Here is a 22,734-nt window from a genome sequence, read left to right on the forward strand (position 1 = left end):
CCGCTTGTCACATAAACGGAAAACTACTCACACGTCAGCGCTACAAAGTAATTGTTGATTCCGACTCCGGCGATTAGAAATAAACATCGCAAAATACACAATAATGCAACAAAATCGACTTATATAAGGACAGTTTTACTACTAAAAATAACCTGTTGTCCATACATAAAAGATTGAGGTGAAACCTGAACTGTACCATTGCTGTTGTTGATTTTGGAAAGGGAAGTGCTTCCACCTCGCGGTGATTTCGCACTGTGTGTGGGGGGAGGGATAGGTATCTGGGGAGGTGGGAGTAGGGAGGGTGGTTGTTTTGTGGCGCGGCAGGTATTGTCTACTCTTGCTTGTGCCTTCTTTTCCTGTTGGTGTCTACGAGTCCTGCCCAGCCTGTATTGGTGCTGGACTGTGGTGTTGCCGCCTTTTTCCTGCTGTTCTCACTTGCTGTCGGTGCCTGTCGGAGTCCCGCCAAGTCAGTCGTGGTGGTGTACTGTATTGTGTACATCCCCCGTGCTGCTATATTCTAGTTTATTTAGTTTTATGGTATAATTTTAATTTCTACTTTTAACCTGGGTTTTAGAGGATTTGATACGTCTTTTCTACGTGTGCTTAGCTTTATTAATCCATACATGGAAATGTCTGTGGCTACTGTTTTTTATTTTTGTTTATATAAGGGTTATGTTATCCAGTTATAACCTTTTGTCTATCTTATTATTAGTCTAAACTTAAGCTTAGGTGGCTTGTCACCATTGATGCTAGTAATACAAGTTCCCTGACTTTGATAAAAGAGACAAACATTAGTGGACAATTATAAATGACAGATTAGAAGCAGTTTAGTGCACGTTGCTGCAGACACTGCAGTCCACACAAGGTCGATTAGGACAAATTTCAACTCCAAGGAGTCTCACCTGGCTACGTATGCTCGGCTCCACATCATGGTACCCACAGGTGGCGCGGGGCCGGGGAAAGGCGCACAAGGAAGGAGGGAGGAGGAGTCAGCCTGTACAGCTCTCCTCTCGCTAACAATCGTCATCCTTGAAAAATAAAACCGTGCAGAATTTTCCAGTTTTCTCAAAAATTCGGTCTAGCACGATCGATTGTTTTGTTTTACCTGATGTGTACAGTCATAGCCCTTGGCTAAAAATGATCTGGCAGCACAGTGTCCCTTGTGTGTCAGCTCAGCATTTATTGTGTTTATTATACAAACATTTGAAGTGACTACTAAGCATCATTAGTATACACCCGTGCACCCGGTCTCTGGTCTACAATGGAACTGGTGTGTGTGTGCGCGCGCGCGCGTGTGTTTGTGTGTGGTAGTAAGAACTATCCTATATCATCCAGAAAACCGGTTGTGCAGAATATACTCCATGATTCAGCAGGGCGTCCCTGACATTTCTCGGCCACCAGTCACTTCCAAACATAAGTCTCACTTGGGGAATTACCTATCTACTTGTCGCTACAGGCAGAAGCTGACTGAAGCCTCCTGACTTGGCGTGTGCCAGCCTGATATATAACCCAGGCCAAGATTCTTTTCTCTTCAAACATTTTATTGCCGCTTTGCTTACACCAGTGTCAGGTGCCAGGCAACGTCGCAATAAAATTCTCTTCCTGTTACCCTTAGAGGTCAGACATTCACTTCTGGAACTACCCAGTTTCAGTTTTAAAACCAATTTCATTTTTTTAGTGTGATGTGCACAGTTCACATGAAGGTCTTACTATTTAAGCATGAAAAAAAAAACCTCTCGAGGGTTGCTATTAGATTACACGCACACACATCCAAGCTACAGCTACCTGTGGTGAGGACAGACACACCTCTGCTGTTAGTTATTTGCGATATCCACACTCGATCGAAACAGTGTGTCTGCGGACAAATGTGTTTGGGTGGTTGCCCCCCACCCCCACCCCCATACATGTACTTCTGTGTGTGTGTGTGTGAGAGAGAGATGACATGAGAGAGACAGGGAGAGACATTAGCTGAAGAATCCATAAACACAGTGACATCACTGAGAACCATTCCCATTTATTTTTGTGCCAGTCTGGAATCGGGGACTTTCCCAGAAATCTTTAGATGCTGCACAAGGAAAAGAGGATTTCCCAGAAACTAGGTTTCTAAAAATAGCAGCAAGGGCCAGGCTCTCGCGGTGTGTGGAGCCATCAGTCGCCAGCCAACAGGATGGTGCAGCCGCCGTCAGCACGCCGAGGCTGAAAGAGAAACTGGAGTTGCTCCTTCCTTCTGCTGTATCTCACAGGTGGGACTCTTTTGATTCAATTATCTTAATTACTGTGGTAATAAGAAATATAACGATAAAGCCTAGTGGGCATGCCAAATTTTCGCCGTCTGGCAGGAAATTATGGTCCTACCCCGTGGGCAGAGGCGAGGGCACTTGTCCTTTTGGTTGTTTGCAAACATTTATGCGTTCATGTAGGTGTGTATATGTATATACATCAATTTAATGTGTGAATAGAAGTTTAGAGACATACATTAGAATAAGTATATCGATATGTATCGCCCTGGAATGGACAAAGCGACCTGCTTGACTTAAGCCAGCAAAATCTGTCGCCAACTTGCATCGGGTCGTTTGATCTTTCCAGTACGAATTACTGGTTATTAGCCAACTACCACAATGAACTCTGCGTGAAACTGTATGTGTGTATATAGGGGGAAGGAGGCTCTCTCTCACACACATACATAAGAGATGTGCATGAGTGCTGAAAGCCACACGTGCATAAGCCCCGCCTCTCTCTCTGACGTCATAGAAGAGCGGTACAATCAACATTTCTGTTTATGTCATGGCATGGTGGGCAGGTTGTTTCACCTGTCTAATCATTAGAGAAAAGTAAACAGTCTTAACTGTTTCATCTTCAGGTAAGTGAATCATCTGACACACCTGCTAAAATAAAGGAAGCTGGCGACTTGGCAGTGGGCCGTTTGTAGACCGAGATGTCGTAACAGCAGGTAGTCGCAGTTCACCTGCACCGTACTTTCGATTTGCTGTTATATGATCTGACTGGAGCACTTATCGATGTAAGGTGTCGCTTCTAGCGGTGTATTGACTGGAGCGAGACTGTGGTGTGTGTTTGTCTTTCCTGCACCAAGTGTGTGTGTTTTCTATTCCCTAACACTGCCTACGATTATTTTTTTTACCTGAACCTCGACTATAACAAGGAAGGATTTCCATACAAAGATTTAAAATTCTCTATCTTAACTGATATTTCAGACTGCAGCAGACAAAATGATAGAATTTAGACTAGAGCCTTCGTGGGGAAGCGTGGGGTAGATGATGGTTAGGCTCACAAGTTCTCCAAGGGTGGGTTTCATGTGAGGTCTTGAAAATAAGTCTTAAATCGTCGGTATTATGTACAAGTCGACTTCGCTTACTGTAATCTGCATTGTCGACTTGCTACTTGAGACTGGCAATCATTTTCAAGATCCCACATTCACAAAGACAAAGGAGATTTTTTTACCTATAACCGAGAAAACTTGGGCTTAAGTTCGACTTAAGACCTCACATGAAACCGACCCCAGTTTTGAGTTGCGTTTTACTATCTGTAGTCACCTTCAATAAACTTCTCTCGGTTGACGGAGGAATCTCTCGAACTGACAGGTGACATGTACTTTGCACATAAATGGCGGGCAAGTCTTGACATGTCTCCAAGAGTATAAATATCACTTTCCGCACTTGACTTCTTTATTAGGTGTGAGGAGTTAATCGGGTGGACGGAAGAAGCGATTGCCTCATCTCTGACCGATAACCTGACACTACTTGCCACTAGGCACTAGCTATATGACTAAAGACAAACTTTCAGCTAAAACTCTCATAATGTAAAACATTGTAAAGTTGGCTAAACAGCCCGGCTAGCGCCTAACAGTGCGACCTGTCCCAGGTCTTCTCTTCGACGAATGGCGTGGACAGCCTGACGACCCCTCTGTGCTCCTGTACACCAGCAGGGTCTTGTTGCATTTCTACTTTTGTGTGTGCATGCGTGCGTGCGTGCGGGCATGCGCTGGCCTGTCATATCCTTCCTTTTTAGTACAGGCGATTACAGTATCAAGCTCTAACGGGGAAGCGAAATTCAAGTTTCAAATAATGCAAAGCCCAGGATTCTAGCAACAGGTCGCTTTGGAAAGATCAGGGTTTGTTTATGGTTTACAAATATTTATAACTCAAGCACTGAGCTGGAACATACATACATCATTTCGTAGTTTATCAAACGTTCTTTATTTTATTTTTTTAGAATTCTCAGAAAATTTTGCATGTTGTGTTGTTTTTCAAAATATCGGGGAAAAAATTGCAAAATAAATAAATAAATAGTATTACCCTGTTGTAGATTTATCGTTGTCTCCGTAGGGCAGATAAAGTGTTATTTTATTTAAATATTATGGGATGACATAAATAGATCACCGCAATTTACATTAACAGGGTTTATTAACATATTCATCAAAAGTAGGTTGTTCAATATCACATGGGAACAGCGTTTTTTTTTTTAATAGGAACCGTACGTGGTGAAGTTGTTTGCAAGAGGACTGAGTAACATCTGTTCGACTGGTTTATTCTGAAGACATTTCCGAAGAAAACATCTTTCTTAGCAAGATGTCGACGCTAGTCAGTGCTGATACTTCTTGGAAGGTAGGAACACAGAGTTCAAATATATTCCTTATCATTATGGCATCTCAGAAATGTAATTTGTCATTATGTAATTTCCACGGAAAATATCTTGTAGCCAAAGAGGCCATAGGGTTAGTGGTTTACCGTGTCTAATTAGCCATATTTAACTACTTAAGGGATATTTTTGGTCGTGTTCAGACCAGTGCTATGCTCCGAACCACTAACCACAAAGCTAGATCAGAGAACCTTGCCTTGTTCGGAAAAAGTGAAGTTAAATTACAGTGACCATATATCAGAGCGATAGCTTTTAAAACGAAAAAGAAACAAAATTACTTTTATCTTTCTGTTACATATCGTCCATTTATTCTTTATTGGTTACTTTTGGTCTTTCTCAGGTATTTAACGATCCTGTACACGGCCACATCACTCTCCACCCGGCTTGCGTGGCCATTGTCGACACACCCCAGTTTCAGCGACTGCGAGACATCAAGCAGCTAGGGGGAGGCTACTTTGTCTACTCGGGCGCCTCACACAACCGTTTCGAGCATTCGATTGGGTGAGTGGACAAACGTGACGTCACTTGTGTGCCAAGCATCGCACGAGGCAGCACACTAGCTCGCAGTCGCACTTCGCGCACACACACACACTCTCACAGACACTCATACACTCTTTGTTTGTTTGGTTTGTTGGTAAAATGAGTATGAGAAGAGCTCCTTGTACCTACATAACTTCGAACATCGTTATTATCTGTTGTTATTTTAATACCACCTTTACTGAAGCATGTACCATCTCAACATTCACCACTACCGCCATACTTCTACAACTACTTCTGTCTGCTATGTAGCAACTGTAATGATAAACAACTCACGACAATAGAATGTAAGACGATAAGACCATTTCCAGAAGAGAATCTGTATTGTAAACAGGGTCTGCCACCTCGCGGGCAAACTTGTGAGGGCTCTGAAGGAAAGACAACCGGAGCTGAACATCGACGATAAGGATGTGCTGTGTGTGGAGATTGCGGGCCTTTGTCACGACATGGGTCACGGCCCCTACTCCCACGTGTTTCCACAGCATGTTCATACCTCGTGCGCGAAGTGACCAGAGGCAGTGGAAGGTACAGCTGGTTCTCTCCACTCTGTCTATCAATATGTGAACAGAATTACATCGCCAGGTAAAAGATCTAGGTGACCAACAATTATTCGAAAGGAAGGAATAACTGACTGCACTTTGTCTCCTTCGAAATTAAGCGACGAAAGTATTCAAGTATATATAAATATATCTCACTAAAATAATCAAAAGTATTCAAGTAGATTCAAATTGCAAAAAAAAAAAAAAAAAAAAAAAAATTGCATCCCACTAACCCAGTCATGATTTTCTGTGACATATTTTATTTAAGGCATGTTTTTCTCTTTTGTACCTCTTTCTTCAGTATGAAAAAGCCTCCTTGGCCATGTTCGATCAAATGATGAGCAAAAATCCTTCTCTGAAGACTAAATTGTTGACCAAATATAAACTGGAAGACAAAGACCTAAACTTCATCAAAAACCTGATTTGTCCCCCCTCGCAAGATGATGAGCAAGTATGCATTATCTAGTGTGTATAGTCTTGTACAAATTGTGGCATTCTCTGGACATCAGACCATTCCATAATCTCTACACGCAGGCCCGTGCACAAATGTGTCACACACACACACACAGAACAATATGTATATTAAACCATACATGTGTTTATCTAAAAGAAATATTTGCTTTCGTTTATTTGCATTGCACGTAAAAGTAGACAATTATTACATCTCTTTTTTCGTTATTTATATCGGCTTTATGTACTCTGTCCAGACACTTCACAAGTCTCGACTAAAGCTATTTCTGTTTCACTGCAATATGCCATACTAATCAGTATTTATTTTGCTCTCTTTCTCTTTCATTGTTTTCCTTATCCTATTTACTTGCAGAAAAAGTTTGATGATGATCGAGACAACAAGAAAAGCTTTCTGTATGAGGTATGTAAAGCTCTAACAGTTTCTTTTTACCCAAAGTTCTTCATCTCCTTCTAAAAAAAAACACCACCAACCCACCAACCGACCGACTGACCAACCTACAAACCTCAGTCTCTCACACATCCACCCACTCGCCCAGTACCATTATGGTGCTCGTTATGTGGGTAATATAATTATGATGAAACATGGTATTTTGCTGAATATGAACAACACAGATTGTGGCCAACAAGCAGAGTGAGATTGATGTGGACAAGTGGGACTACCTTCTGCGAGACTGTCTCCACTTGGGCATGCGCAGTAACTTCGACCATGATCGCTTCATCTGCTTTGCTCGCGTCATCAAGGTGCTCGGGAAATACCGGATCTGCGTACGTGACAAGGTCAGTAAGTGAGTTCTAGATTAGTTTTTTCAGTCATGCATATCCTGGTAGATAAATATAATAATGTCGTCCTGGTTGTCACTTGACGTTGACCTCGGAAATGACCCACCTGGTCATCTCTCGCGCAAAGGAAACTAAGTAAACATCGTAACATGTTGGCTTCATTTCAGCTGAAAGAAAGAAATTAAATGTTTGCTTTAATTCTTACCCTGATATGGGAAAGTTGTAAGTCTCCATGTGCAGTAGTCTTGTCATGGCTCTTGGGCAAGAGTTTTTATTTTCAGGAAGAATTTAGTGTCTACCAGCTGTTCCAAACACGACACTCGCTGTACAAGAAAGCTTACAGACACAGAGTGTGTAATGCAGTGGAGAGTATGTAAGTATAGGGCTTCTGTATGTCCATTTATATGTATGTAAGTATTGGTGTTGGTGTGTATGTTGATGTGCTTTTGTGAAGTTGCTGACTTCTTTGTCATGTGTACCTGCCGCTATGTTATATTTTTCTTAAATACCTCATTGACTGAGGTCATGAAAATAAAAAAGACTGTCGTTTATTTCTGGAGAAGACTATAATGTCACCTAGTCCTGTCATCAACTGTGTTTTTCCTTGCTAATGAAACCCGATAACAAACAAATCAACGAAGCATAATTTTATCTCTCAAAGCAGGCAATCAGGAAGGTCGGTACTCGGTCACGAGATTAGCACAGGACACACAGGATAACACATTAGTGCATTAATACTTGGCGATTAGTAATCAAGACTTGCTCAATCTGTAATTGACAGTTTCCTGTTGTTTTTTTTATTTTGACTCATGACAGTTTGGAGGGTAGTGGGGTATTTCGTACATCAGCACTGTCCTGGATTACGATTGAGTCTTAAATTGCAGTAGAGACACCTTTCTTCATTAGTATCATTCTGAATCTGCACTAAACCACTGTCACACGGGAAGAAAGACTTCATGTTAGTGTAGAGTCAGCCTGCTTAGCAAACTTTTGCAGGTGGGTAGGTTTGTTTTAAGTCGCTGTTCCACGGGTAAACATGGACCACAGGTGCAAAAACCTCCTTCGTAGAGATTAGATGCAGATGTGGCTGGTCACCTCTGGGTTTTACGTGTCAGCAACTAGTTATTGTGTAGATACGTGCAGAGAAAGATCAGTGCCCGAGAAATGAACTTTCACTGTAATAACAGCGCTAACCCGCCACGGGCTATCTAGACTAAGTCTGTCAACAGAGGTTCTCTTGTATTTTCTCATTTTATCCAATGATTTCTCGTATTACGTCCTGATGTGGATATTAACCACACAGTTAGACCTTTGTTTAGAAAGTGATATCCGTTTGACAATCATAAGCAGAACAGCCCTCGTTAGTCATTTTGAATTGCACATTTCCTGTCCAATTTTTCTTGTCAGAATTAGTATTAGTACTGTATAGAACGTTCACTGTGTTTCAGGTTTGTGGAAATCTTGATGCTTGCTGAACAAGTGCCTTTGATTCCTGGAAAAAGGTTCACTTATTTATTTATTAAGAGATGGGAGCGGATGTTGAGTGGTTAGATCCCCAATATCCGACCGTGTAACATTTTTGTTCTTTCTTCAATCGACCCTCTTGTGAAATGCACGGCTCGAATTCTTATAGGGTTGGGGAAAGCGAGATATAGAAAAATCTGGCTTCGGGAAGAAGGAGGTCTGTATAGTTTGCCTTTAAGTGAACAACTTATAAGACAAAAAGAGAAGAAATGGAATGGTAAGGTAACACACGAAAAGAAGTCTCATATCTAGCGAGCATAGGGCTACATACGAACCCATCTCTTAGAATCTACCTCTTATCACAAAGAACATTTTCGCCTCTGCCTTTCCAGCGGACAATTAAGGACAGTCTCCCAGTGTATTGATGACATGACAGCCTACACCAATCTGACGGACTACATTTTCCACCAAATTCGCATCAGCACGGGCGTCAACCTGAAGAAAGCCCGGGACCTTCTGCAGGCCCTGGACGAGCGAAGACTCTTCTGGTGCGTGGGCGAGAGCCGCCCCATCGCCAAGAGCAAGTGTGAAGTGAGTAGTACTCATGCAAGTGGTGTGAGTGCTTTGTGTGACAACTGTGATGATGGTGCTGTGTGAATGTTTAGCCTCCTTAACGTTGTGCTCGAAATTATATATCTGCTCACACTATTCCAGAAAACAACGGATTTGAAATGTGGTATTTGTAACAGATTCTGAATGAAGACAACCTCATTGCCCTTGATAAAGAAGAAAAGGTGAAAAAAAGCCTTATGAAACTAATAGAAGATCTGAAATTTCCACACATTCCTGAGGAACGCATTTTAGTCCAGGTGAGAAGTGTTGAGAGGAGGTAAAATGGGAAGAAAAAGAAATTTAATATATTCGAGAATGAGTATTCAGAGGATCTCTCGAAAAAAGATGTAGACGATCTCTGTAAGCACAACATGTAAACTATATTACCTTTAAAGTGCCATAGAAAATCTTTCTTCTTGTTTTTGAATTTGTAATTTTTCTGGAGAAAAGGATAATACTTTTTCTTATGTAAAATAAACCAAAATAATCTATGACTAATGCTCACAATTGGTTTACTATTAAGCTTTGAAATTTATAAACTGACGTATCATATTTTTCAGGTAGTGACCCTTGACTTTGGAAAGAAAAATCTCAACCCTCTGGCTAACTTATGTTTCTACACCAAACATAATGTCAACTTGGCACAGCATGTTAATCCAGAGGAGGTGCGTTCGACACACCGGCACTTGGGGGAGGGGAGTAAATCAACATATTAGCAAACATCGGTCTGAATATAATAATTAGGAAAGATATAGAAACTCTGGTGTAAATGAAACAACTAACACACAGCATGAAACAGCGGAAAACAACAAAATCCTATAAGTGGAATAAAAAAGGGGTTAGGATTACAAGGGACTAAAAGAATAATGAAATAAAATTGAAGCTTCTGAAACACACACTGTATACATATATAATTATATATAATTATAATAACAAAATTATATCAATACAAAGACATACAAAGCTCTATATCTCTCTTTTACATACACACACCCCAGTTTATATACAGCAATATATGTTGTAACAAAGAGAAATGAATTGTCTAAGTACTATATTTTTTAATGAATAATTAGTAATTGCGGTGTTTATCTTTTTTATGAGGGAAGGAAGGGGAGGGAGACAGAGATAGAAAAAGAATAATTGTAGAAACTTTGCGATAGAACAGGACTGACAAATAATTTTTGATGTCTCTGGAGCAGGTGTCCCACTTGTTTCCAAAAGAACAGTTTCAGGAGCAGGTAGTGCGCGTGTACCTGAAACACTACTGGGACGAGGAGGAAAGACTGATCGTCGATCACAAGGAAGATGCAAGTTTCGTCGGTAAAGCCTTCAAGCTCTGGTGCGAGAAAAACGAACTCGAGAAACCCAAAGTAAGTTGATAGTCGGTCAGGGCTTGTGACAGGCCGAGCAATTTTTTCCTTCTTCTTGACTTGCTTCCCAGCTATTTCTTCTGTTTTCAATTCCTTAAGGACGATATTGCATTAGTGGAATGATAAAGTAATCGAGCCAGCAACCTATTTCAAAGACGAGGGGTGGGGAAAGGGTAGAAACACAAGGAAAACACTTGTCATCTCGTGAGTACTCAGTGAGTCAGTGCTTGAGTACTCAGTTTAGAAAGCGATGTGAGGAGAGAACGAATAAATGATTAATGAATAAGCTTGGAGATTATAATAGCGGTAAACTTTGAACTACATGTGAGTATTTATTTCTTTACAGCTGTTCTTCCAAGTCTGTCAGGTACCGATCCAAGAGGAGGTATGAACACAAAGCAGCGCCCTCTACTGTTGGCAACTTAGTTCGACTGTGTTCGACTTGTATCCCATTGTCGTTTTTTTAAAAAAAAATCCGCTTTTGTAACCGTCATATCAGAAGGTTTATTGATATGTTGACATGACTGTGTTCCACTGTGATAATGTAAAGTTTAAGTTGCTCAGATCTCGTTTCTAACTTGAGTTCAATCAAATTGTTTAAAATTTTTTTCCTTCATTTTTTTTATTTTGTTTCCTTTTACTATGTGTTATGTTACATGTACCTTGCCACACACACACGCACAGCCATACCTGTTGAGTGTTACCTGTCTGTAGTCATTCTCAGTTCGAGATAAGAAATTAGTTTTAATTGGTCCCACACATATTTTGTGATCCTTACCCGAGGACACAGATAGTATTCTTACATTTTATTAATCGAGGAATAGACAATTAACGAAGGAAAATGTACATTATATGTTATGTGCTTACTCAAGTCATACTAAAGGGATTGTCTTTTCGAATTAATGCAGGACAAGATTTTCGAGAGGGTATGAAAAACAAGAGAGAACAGAAAGATTGAATTTCTTGACTGAAAAAGTTACTTTTTGAATACCACTTAGTGTAGCAGTTACCAAAAATATCAAGATTATATGTCGGAAAAGTGGACAAAACTCTACAAAACATGTTAATTTAAGAGAATGTATTTTCCGACTAATCAGGGACATTTAAAATAAAGAATAAATTAAAGACAATTTATGCTTCCAACTTTAGCAAACACACCGCCACTATAAACATTGCAAGCACATCGTTAAGTTAGAAAACAAGAAAACAAATGCGGTCTCGCTTGGTCATGTAAGCTTGCCGACAGTAATTACTTACCTTAATAATTTGTTCCCATGCAATCCTTACATATTTGGTGATAATGCGGATCATAAGTTTTAATCTCGTATATTGCTCATCTTGCCTAACAAGGAACAAGTTTCAAAGTATTCTTCTAGGTGGAGTCCTTGATAAAACGGGTGGATCAGTTTACAGGACATCCTCAACAATGTGCAATGTGCGCTTTTTTAACTGTTGGTACACTCGGATACCCAAATCATTTTTAATTATTATAAAATGTACTGTTATATATTGCTTTACACTGTGGTTGTGATATGTTGTTGTTTCTGCTACATATGTCATTTTGTAGATAGGCTTTGAATTTTTCATTGCTATATTTGTTTGCACCACTCAGTTTTGAAGTTTGGGGTCATTCTTCTTTCAGTATATTTTCTTACTTCACGCATTAAAAGTTTCTAACACAAGCAAGGCAGCATAATAAGAGACTTCAAAGCCTTGCTGTCAGTTTGCTATGAACAATTAATGGGGACTGCTACAGACTGTACGGTGATACTAGACTGTGATTCTTTTCTAAAGGTAATTAAATGACTATACTGCTTAAGTATATATCAGAGTACGGTGCAATATTTTACTTGATTTTAATTAGTGATGAGCTTGTTCCTATTTTGATGGATTTATGTTTACGCAATAACGAGGAAGAGTTTGCAAGTTTAAAATTAAATACAAAATTCTCATAAAGCAAGTTTCTGCCTCTCTTGTTTATGTTTGTGTGGACTCTTGAATGTAAGACAAATAAAGCGCCGATAAAAATGCTGCACATACCACACACACACACAGTATATATATATATGTGGATACTACAGGGCGTGGATGGGTCACGAAATATAATTATAAATAAATAACGAAAATACTGGGCTGTCATCAGTATGAAAAGTTTGCCTATGGATAAATCTACAGTGGGAGGACGTGAGCAAGCTTTACTGACTCAAGTTCCCCCGGGATGCACCGAACGGGGCAGAAGCTCATTCCTTCCGTGACTACTTCTGAATAATCGACTTCTGTGTCCTAGTCGAAGGTTAATTAAGCAGACGCAGATTGTAGATTTTTCTGTTGTGTTAGCTTGGGACACTGCACTCCTCCATCCAGCCTGGCGACAGATGGTTGTGACTGATGACCTTGCAAAGATGATGATTCATTGGACTGTGACTAGAACAAACTAGAAAGTCTCAGATTTTCACGTACACACACATATTTGCCTTAAGTCTGCTGTTCATCAAAACTAGAACCTTTGAAGAAGATTGTTAACCTCTTGGCATTACTTTTGGTATCTTTAAAAATAAAAATCAACTATATGTTATAACAGATAGAGGCATTCCATAATGACAAAAATGATAAGCGGTGCTGTGGTTCTTTTTCTGACTGATTTTCTCTCAAAATGGTAGACTCGGATAATTGTAAAAAGATTTGTCTTATGAATTTGTTTTAAATGGTTCTTAAATGGCTCTTAAGATGTATTTATGTATATATATACGACGATGACAATGACAATGACAATTATTTATTAACTGGGACCAATAATTCCTTTCTCACCTACAAGCTGAATGTTACCTTGAGAATATCGAGCAATTATCTAGAATTGTTTGGAAGGGATATTCTTCCATATTCTTATTTAAAAACAATCACAAAGGTGATTATGTCGCAGCTATCCACAAAAATCAATGGTGGTCGACACGTGCATGTGTTTACAGGTACGACTCCTGTCATGTGACAATCAGATTGGATTCGGTCACATGCCAACTACGCTGCAAAAATCTGTACTCCACCAGTATATTAGAACAGATTGTGGGGCTGAGGGTGTTATTGAATTGCTCCTGTCCTGCTAATTACAGGTATGTACACAGTGTTACAGCCACCTAGGCTTATAAAGTAAATGACATTGTTTGGCAGGCTTGTCAATGATAAAACCTTTGTTTTAGATATCCAGGGTTACGATTCTTTAGTAGCGTATGTTTCCATAAAATTCTAAATTTTTCTCGAGTATACGAGGACTTTTTAACGCAGTGTATACATCTATATATATAAATAACAATGACAATGACAATTTTTTTATTAACGAATGGTAAAATAATCAAGAAAAAGCTTTTTTCCATTTAGCCCTCGCCCTTTACCGGGGAAAAGTAAACTAAGTAAATGAAGTAATTAAGTACTATGAGAATAATTTGTAGTAAACATAAGATAAAGAGAGTGGAAGGTTGATATGTACAACAGTGGTGGTAAAGAAAAACACATATTTACAGGGTTTTCTGGAGTTAGGACGTTTCTCTAGAGGCCTCATCTAATTTTCTTGAAAGTATTTAGGTCGATGGCGTCGACAGCAGTCAGCACTAGTCTTCGACATTCACAACAACAGAAAGTTATTGCATTTACATTTTACGCTTTTGCTTCCATATCAATTAGTGATTTTTTTCTGTTTTATTTTACTGTTCTAGCAAGAACATTTTAATGAAGAAAGAAGAATTTGAAAAGATCTCTTGAACTTTCATTTTTTTAGAATGCCCTGTACTTACGAGACTTCTTGAGTGAAGGGAAGAGTGGTGTGAGACAATAAAATGCAGTATTAATGTATTGTACTAAGTAATGTGATGGTTTTCAGGGAGACAAAGAGATAGAGAAGTAGATAAGATGGACGCTGCAGAGACTGTTTTGGCGGAGGTGGAAAAAACCGAATTTTCTTGGAAGGTAAACTTAAAATATATTTTTGTATTTTTTCTCCCAAATATCTCTCGCCTAAATCTCCTTTCAACAACTACACGTTGACCTTTTGTATGTTCCTCATACCTCACATGTATATGCTGTTGGTAAATAAGAACACAAATTATTTCTTTCTTTGAATCGTCTCAGGTGTTCAACGACCCGGTACACGGTGACATCACTCTCCACCCGCTATGCCAGGTCATCGTCGACACACCCCAGTTTCAGCGACTACGTCACATCAAGCAGCTAGGGGGAGGTTACTTCGTCTACCCTGGCGCCGCACACAACCGCTTTGAGCACTCCATTGGGTTAGCAAACCATCCTGTAATCAAACATGAAAATACAAAGCTCAATCATAATGTATGAAAATTTTGCAAACCAGAATGAATCTCTCTGCCTGCATGCCGGTCTGTCTGCGCGTCTGTTAAACTGACAAAACAACAATAATTCCGCAACATTCTGTAGAATACATAAAAATGGAAGCTTTAACTTTTTTCTGGTTTTATCTCACCTTTAGATGTGTTTTTTTTTATTATAGTCTGTTAACAAAATTAGAAATGTTGTCTAAAGTACACACTTTTAGTATTCTGTGATCGTTTCTTTTCGTCATTAATGTTATCATGTGTCCCGTGTATTAAAGAGTCTACCACCTGGCGAGAAAATTGGTCAAGAAACTTCAAGAGAGGCATCCCGAAACTATCGACAACAAAGATGTACTTTGTGTAGAAATTGCTGCCCTCTGTCATGACTTGGGACAAGGACCGTTTTCTCACGTGTTTGACACCATGGTCATCAATCGTATGAAGAAAGAGAATAAACCAAAGGGCAAAAAAGCGAAGGAAAGTGAAGCAAAGGAGAAAAGGTGGAAGGTAAAGTTCATTCTGAGTGTAAGCTGAGTGAGTTAGTATTTAATAGAGTGTGTGGATTATAATAAAAATTTTTCTGAAAAGAGTTGACCTCATGCTTGGCTTCTTAGCTATATAAAGATAAATATTTCATAGACAATTAAGTCAATATTTAATAGACCCTAGACACTTGTTCGTTCTGGTCTAGTGCTATATTAATGATTTCAATAATTTATTTATATTTGTAAAAAAATTTGATAACAAAACCTCACCATATCTCAACAAAAATTAAAAAACACACATGAGCGCGCGCGCACGCACACACACTGGAAGAGATGCCCACCAGGACATTTTTATTTTACCAGTTCTAGTGATCATCTGTTTCTGTCTTGAGTTTGATGATATTGTTTGACATTGACAGCATGAAGATGGCTCATGGGACATGCTTGATCACATGATCGAGCAGAACAGTCATCTGAAAGAAGAGATGATTAAATACGGGATTCTGGGCAAAGAAAACGCTGGACCAAACGGGAATCTGAATCTGAATTTCATAAAGAATCTGATCAACCCTCCGTTTGGTGTAGACAAAGTATGTGTTTCTAATGTACAATATATACATTTTTAAAACTGTGTTTTATTAGTATAACGATTTGGTTTGACTCTTTTTGGCTTGTAAAACATACGTACTTATTTTTGTTCATGTGAACATATTTAGAAGAGAAAAAGGGAAAATGTATAAACTTTTAATAAATTTCAATCTAGACGGGTATATACAGCTGTGTCGATTCATATAACGTGGAGTTCATATATCGCCTATGCAGGTTTCCATGGACATTTTTTTCTCACTGATTTCCATTGTTTTTACTCTAGAAAGATCAAGACAGTGGTCAGGGACTGGAGAAAAAATTTCAGTTTAAGGTAGGTATACAGTCACAGCAGGGTGGATCACTGCAATACCGACATTTATTCTCCTTGACAGTCTTGATAAAATGAAACACAACCGAGATTGGGAAACTTTTTTATTCTTTGGCCAAATTCTGAAGACGCTAAAATGAAAGGAAACTTAAATTTAATATAAATCATTTTTTTTATCTGATGAAGAGCAAATATTTTCTCCCAACTGATATTGTCCTGATATTGGGAAGCTGTATGTCAGTACATGAGGTACTTTTCCATAATTCAAATCCATGCAATTAATTGCATGTAGATCAGAAGCATCAACTCATCCTTTTGTGCAGATGTAAAAGTGTATTCTATATGACACTAAAACACTTGTGTGAATATTTCATCTTTTGCATTGTGCAAACAATTTTTGTTCATGGATTATTTCCACTGTCTTCAGAAAAAGCTAGATGATGGCCGAGGACCTGAGAAAAACTTCCTGTATGAGGTAAGTATGGACTTATTGGTACGTGTGTGGATCTGCTGGACGCCAAGACTTGTTGTAGTCTCAGTCTTTCTCATTATCATTACACGATTAAGCAGAAGCATGAGATAAATAAAACTAAACAGGATTGGAAGAAGGCTTCGGTTAAGAACAAATCTACCTATTTCCACGGTAGTATGAAAAAGTTTTAAATGAACACAACCGGCGGGCTAGCTCAACTGGCAGGTCTGCTTATCTCGTAATCAATAAATGTGGTGGTGGTGATGATGATGATTATGATTATGATAATGATCTTGGAAATTACAACAGATCGTGGCCAACAAGAGGAGTGAGGTGGACGTGGACAAAATGGACTACATCGCCAGGGACTGTCTTCTCCTTGGCATGCGCAGTAGCTTTGACCACGATCGCTTCATTAACTTTGCCCGCGTTGTCAAAGACGCTGATGGGGAAATGCGACTATGTCCCCGAGATAAAGTGAGTTTAATAAAATAAGGATGCAAACTCTGACAATAAGCCAGTTTTATACGCATCATTAGCAGGAACCAGAAGGGCGATGATGTTAATTATTCCCATTGTAGCAGGATGTTAAATCTTTTCTGTAGAACGTATTCCTATTTTCTGAAATTGTTCATAAAATAGTGGCAGGATACTGGATACGTAACAAATTTATTTGATTAATGACCAATAATGCCATCTGTCACAGGAAGCTGTTAATATCTACCAGCTGTTTCAAACTCGCACCTCCCTGCACAAGAAGGCTTACCAGCACAAAGTGAAGTGCGGTGTGGAATATACGTAAGTCTTTATCTACACGTGTATGCGTGTTTGGGTGGGTGGATATGTATTTGTACAGAAAATATATGCGTGGGCGGGGAGTGAGTGAGTTGGTGGGGGTGCACATGCATGGTAACATGGTGACATGCTCGTGTCATCCAAATAAATGTTATTGAAGGTACAAGTTTAAAGTGTTTCAATATTTGTATGAGGATTATATTTATTTGTACCTTCTATAAAAGTGTATTTTCTAATAAAACAAAAGTTTTCACTTCTTCACTGTTTTATTTTATTGCTAGGATTGCGGAGATTCTATTTAAAGCTAAAGACGTGAAGTTCATTCCTGGCAAGGACGGGTTGGTAAAATTCTTCTTATAGTTGTTTTGCTTTTAAATAGCTGTGATTGATTATAATTGGTATATATTGATTATATACCTTAGGTTTTCTATTGCTTAAGGTCTTGAATTTTCTTTCCTTTGCTATTTGGGATGGTATACTTTTCTGAGTCAATTTTTTTAACACATTTGATGCTGTCATAAGACTGAATTCTGAATATGGTTTTTCTTGAAATTGTTTACTGTATGTAAAGGAGAAAATAATTATGTCAGAAATATGATATTCTGAGATAATAATCCTCAAAACATGGGAGAGAAGACTTTTCGCAAATGCTATCTATCTGAATAGTTTGGCTGTAAACGCAAATAAATACTAGTTTATACTATTTTAGTACAATATATGTCTTACTGATGTTGATCAAGATGTTTCTTGTAAACCTTTCAGTTGTATATATTCTGACATGTTGATAAGTTTTACTTCTTACAGACAGGAGAAGACAATAGAAGAATGCATCGACGACATGCACGCCTACACAAACCTCACCGACGATGTTCTGCAGGTGATCCGAGTCAGTAAAGACCCACAACTTGCAGAGTCGAGAGAACTACTCAAGGCTTTTGACTCGCGAGATCTCTTCAGATGTGTGGCAGAAAGCAAGCCTTCAAAAGATTTTACCAAAGTGAGAATTGTACATTCTTTAAATTTTTCATTGAACTTTATTTATTAAATTAAATGAAAGTAAATAACAGATAATCCAAGAAAAAATAGTGTGAATGGAGTGTGTTGTATTTACAACTACTGTAAGACTGAGCAATAAGAACAAATGCTAGTCTACTATCCATACCATAGAAAGTTATTGTTACTCTGTAAAAATACTGTTTCTAAAAAAAAGATATTGTTGAAGATTAAGTGCTAGTGATAAAACTGTTGCACGAATCAAGGCATGAAAGAAATATGAGTCGTGAGAAGCTATAGTCTACAACAGAATATATTTAACCATGACTGCACCTTTAAAGGTTTTATGACTCAAGATTTATCATTTGTAAAAGGATGATCGACAGAAGATCAAAAAAGAACTTGCCGAAAAGTCAAAAATTAGCAAAGATCAGATCCGAGTAAAGGTGAGTAAAAGATTATTAAATGTCTTCTACTCAACCTGAATAATTTGATCCATTTTAAGATATAATTAAATGGACTATGACAGTCAGGAACCGAACCGGATTACATTAAGTAAAACATAACAAGTGTAGATTAAATTGACACATTAGAACAATCGACAACAAATACTCTGGAGAGTCAGACCGATACATTTTTTCAGAGGAATAATACTACACATGATCACACATGGTCACTATTAGGAGAAGCTCTTTAATGTTCCTTTCTATGACTTTGTCTTATACGAGCTCTTTAGGTCTGAAAGCTGGTATGAGAAAAACTGCTGTGAATCTTTGTTATCTTTTTATTACAGCTAGTGAGCCTCGACTTTGGCAACAAAGGAGAGAATCCTATAGAACAACAGCTTTTCTACAGAAAGAAAGACCACGGGACGGCAATACCAATCCATCAGACTGAGGTGAGAAGAGAAATAACCTTTATCAGATTTATGGGGACGATTGATAAGAGCTTGGTGGCTGCACGGCATTTAATGGCAGTTTCGATCACTCATTTCTATTGACATATTTCATCCAATAAACAAATAACTGTACTTGTACTCTTTAATGACAATGTATTCTGATTTATTAATTTTGTATAATGAATGATTAAAGAAAAAAGAGAGAAAAGATAGGGGCCACCAATCAATTGCTAGATGAGTAAATAGTGAAGCTGAAACTAATAAACATAACTTTTGTTTCTTCAAGACCATTAACTGAAATTCTGTTTCTACAGTCTTAACCTAAATAAATTATATACTGTTTTCAAGTTTCATTTCGTAAAAAGGGTAACTTTTAGAGTTCATGTAATAAAAAAAGGTCTACCTTTCGTTTTATAGGTGAAACTTTTTCTCCCGGAAACAACCTATCAAGAACATCTTTTCCGAGTCTATCTCAAGCCTGTCCCAAGTGAGACAAAGGAAATCCGTAAAAGAAAGGAGGATCTTCTCAACAGTCTTTTCCCAGACATTATCAAGGGTAATTTTCTTCTGTTTATTTCACATATTGCCTCTCTGGGATGGAAGTGTTTAATATTGTGGGTATGCAGATCACTTGGTTAGACACTGTCTTGTGAATATCGTTCTTTAGACAAGCTAAGCGAACACCCACACTCCCTAACCATCTCACCTTATCTTAATGTATCTTACATTATGTAAACTAATTTCACAACCAAAAGAAATGCATCATTTAAATAGAATACCGCCAAGTTGATTATCTCTAAAATAATTATTAAACTGATGTTAATCTATTTAAAAATGCATCTCTTTTGGTTGTGATGGGGTTTTAGAAGTTCCCTATAGTCTTGGTTCTATAAACTTCATTCAAAGCAAAGCATGTACTTTTGTAATCTTCCCAGTATAGGTACAAATATCTAATCATTTCATTAAAGTCATCATCTTGAACAAGTTACAAGGATACATTTCGGGATGGTAAAATGTTTACTCTATAGTGTATACATGTTTATTTCATGAAAAATCCAGAAATAGTTTGAACTAGAAAAATGACGTGTATAGTAATTTTAAGAGTTTATAAGAACTCTTCTTATTTTCTAATGTTAACATTATTACCAAATTGCAGAAGTGGAGGAGGAGAAACGTTCTCAGCAGGCTGCAGGTACATCAGCCCCGTAGTCTGACCAATAAACCAGATGATGACCGTCAGCTCTTGTTCAACAGCATCAAAGAATTGTTCATGAGCTTGGGTCTGTGTGTATACGAGGGGGATCTCAGTATCACGATATATAATCACAGTTATACTTTATATATATATATAAATTAACTTTAAATCGTTTTACTTTTTTGCAAGCTTTTTAGGCTGAAATATAGAGTCGAGCCTTATAGAGTTCTGCACGTGTGACTTTTGAACTAAAGACTAACTCTCGTTACCAGCTTGCATTCATTTAAAATATTTGCTGTTTTCAGAAACTAGAAATAATGCAAATGGAATCCAGTGGACAGTAAAAAACATTGATTGGTTCTTGTGTTATGTATTATTTTATGCAACTGAATAAAATGCATTTTACCAAAATATGTTTGCTACGTTTTCCTTTAATGAAGATAAATAGCAGAGATATTGAAAAACTAATATTAACAGAATGCTTTGTGGTTATTCATGATCTTCCCCAAGATTATGCACGTGAAGTCGGCGAAGAGAGAATTTAAGCTGTAAACCACTCAGTCGCGGGAACACATGGCAATCACAGAAAAGTTACCTATACTGACGTATTTTGACCCCACAGGGAGTTGCACTGATTTGAACTCCTTCCCCACTGAGCAACAATGTTGGGTGACTTAATAATTTGGAAGATAATTTCTAGACCATAGAACCACTGGACACACCTGTCACATCACACATACACACACACAGACAGACACACAGACACACACACGCGCGCGAATCAGGCACACTGCTGCTGTTAGTGATCAATGGAATCGAATGTATCATTGTGTGTGTGTGTGTAAAGAGACGTGAGCACAGCAGTGTCGTACACTTCTACTATTGTGACAAACTCTGGAAATCAATCAATCCGCTGCATCGCTAGGTAACCGTACAACAAACAAAACAACTCAAGTTTCCTGAAGTGTGTTATCGTTCCTGACATTTCTGGCGCAAATCCAGGCGATGTGAGACAGAGACCAATGGTACAGAGGTCAAGCGTTTATCTCGTACACTGCTTTTTCTCTACATGCAATAAGAAGTTTTAGATAATACTTATTACTGTAATCGTTTCTGTTTACACTTAGCATGCACTGACCATGGACACGATAAACTGACTTCGAGTAAGAAAGGTGTGTTGTTAATTAGCAGTGGTAGTCGGTGCTGTCAGAAGAGTTTATCATAAAAGCATTTTGTCCCAGGGTTACGTTTTTCTGTAAACGTTTCCCGCTGTGACCGACTTAGGAGGATCTACCGCATTATTTACAGATTTTCAAGTTGAGTTTATCGACATCTCGCTGTTGGATTACTGTGAAACAGCATCAGCATATATTTCTGATGGGTTTCTTTGGTTCTTGGATTTTCAGGTCTTCTGTAATTTTATTGTCAATGTTAGATTTACTACTTTATTCAAGTGAAGCTCGTTTAAAATAGTCATGGGAATGAATGACATTATCATTGAAGCAGATGTAATGCTGCTGGTTTAGAATGTCTGTGTTTCGAGTGTCCCTTCGTTAGTAGCTGCTAAAACAAGGAGCACTCTGAATCTCTCTCCCTCCCTGTTAAAAATATACTTGAGACCGAATAAGCAAAGAAGCAAAGTCTTCGTCGAAAAACACATCCATAAACACCCACAACAACACCTAACAAAGCATAAGCTTCTCCACACTCACACTTACAAAGTTCAAAGTTTACGTCTCACAAAAGACAATGTTTAATAAGGATAAGACAGAAACTTTCGAGAGAACAGACTAAATGATTATTCCGGATAAGTACTATTGTGGAGGTCATAGAAATAAACAAAGCAATTAGTCTAACTCACGGTTTGTGCCCTTATCAAGTTCTAACAGTTTTGGAAAATGTGTTTTATTTTATTTTACTTTCTGGGTACGATGTCGGATTTATTTGTGGAAGGGCTCGTTCTTTGAGAGACATTTTATGTGGGCAGTAGTTTACCGGATCCTATCGACCTGCAAGTTAACATTGGCTGCAACAAAATGTCTTCATGCGCGTGACATTCGTAATTATAATGTCACCTGACGTGATGCGGTGTGCACTGAGCAGGGTATCGACAACCGCTGCACCATATGTCATCCTTTTCTCGGAAACGCGTGGTTTTCTTTTCGTTTCAGTAATGAATGATGGTGATGAGGAGGCGGGGGGTGGGTTGTGGGCTAG

General features: G+C 38.5%; 2 protein-coding genes across 4 annotated transcripts; both read left to right on the top strand.

The window, feature by feature from the left end:
* The first annotated feature begins 2,096 nt into the window (after positions 1 to 2,096).
* On the top strand, positions 2,097 to 10,892 carry LOC112577385 (deoxynucleoside triphosphate triphosphohydrolase SAMHD1-like). Of its 3 annotated transcripts, none has more exons than XM_025260448.1 (14): positions 2,097 to 2,243; positions 4,487 to 4,622; positions 4,997 to 5,157; positions 5,528 to 5,718; positions 6,034 to 6,183; positions 6,556 to 6,603; positions 6,816 to 6,980; positions 7,265 to 7,356; positions 8,432 to 8,485; positions 8,840 to 9,038; positions 9,197 to 9,316; positions 9,620 to 9,724; positions 10,259 to 10,429; positions 10,776 to 10,892. In XM_025260448.1, exons 4-14 carry the CDS (start codon positions 5,602 to 5,604, stop codon positions 10,818 to 10,820), a joined length of 1,266 nt encoding a protein of 421 aa, XP_025116233.1. In that variant the 5' UTR covers positions 2,097 to 2,243; positions 4,487 to 4,622; positions 4,997 to 5,157; positions 5,528 to 5,601; the 3' UTR covers positions 10,821 to 10,892. The 3 variants fall into 3 exon arrangements, with proteins under 3 accessions (XP_025116233.1, XP_025116234.1, XP_025116235.1); XM_025260449.1 differs by lacking the exon at positions 2,097 to 2,243 and adding an exon at positions 3,338 to 4,129; XM_025260450.1 differs by lacking the exon at positions 2,097 to 2,243 and adding an exon at positions 3,338 to 3,944.
* A 2,540-nt stretch (positions 10,893 to 13,432) lies between these two features.
* Positions 13,433 to 20,919, top strand: LOC112577384 (deoxynucleoside triphosphate triphosphohydrolase SAMHD1-like). The gene is made up of 15 exons (XM_025260447.1): positions 13,433 to 13,536; positions 14,301 to 14,386; positions 14,549 to 14,709; positions 15,042 to 15,270; positions 15,668 to 15,838; positions 16,120 to 16,167; positions 16,592 to 16,639; positions 16,946 to 17,113; positions 17,343 to 17,434; positions 17,713 to 17,769; positions 18,236 to 18,428; positions 18,799 to 18,870; positions 19,218 to 19,322; positions 19,740 to 19,878; positions 20,479 to 20,919. Exons 2-15 carry the CDS (start codon positions 14,330 to 14,332, stop codon positions 20,529 to 20,531), a joined length of 1,593 nt encoding a protein of 530 aa, XP_025116232.1. The 5' UTR covers positions 13,433 to 13,536; positions 14,301 to 14,329; the 3' UTR covers positions 20,532 to 20,919.
* Positions 20,920 to 22,734: the final 1,815 nt, after the last annotated feature.

Source organism: Pomacea canaliculata, linkage group LG12 (genome assembly GCF_003073045.1).
Source record: "Pomacea canaliculata isolate SZHN2017 linkage group LG12, ASM307304v1, whole genome shotgun sequence".
NCBI classification, from domain to species: Eukaryota; Metazoa; Mollusca; class Gastropoda; order Architaenioglossa; family Ampullariidae; genus Pomacea; species Pomacea canaliculata.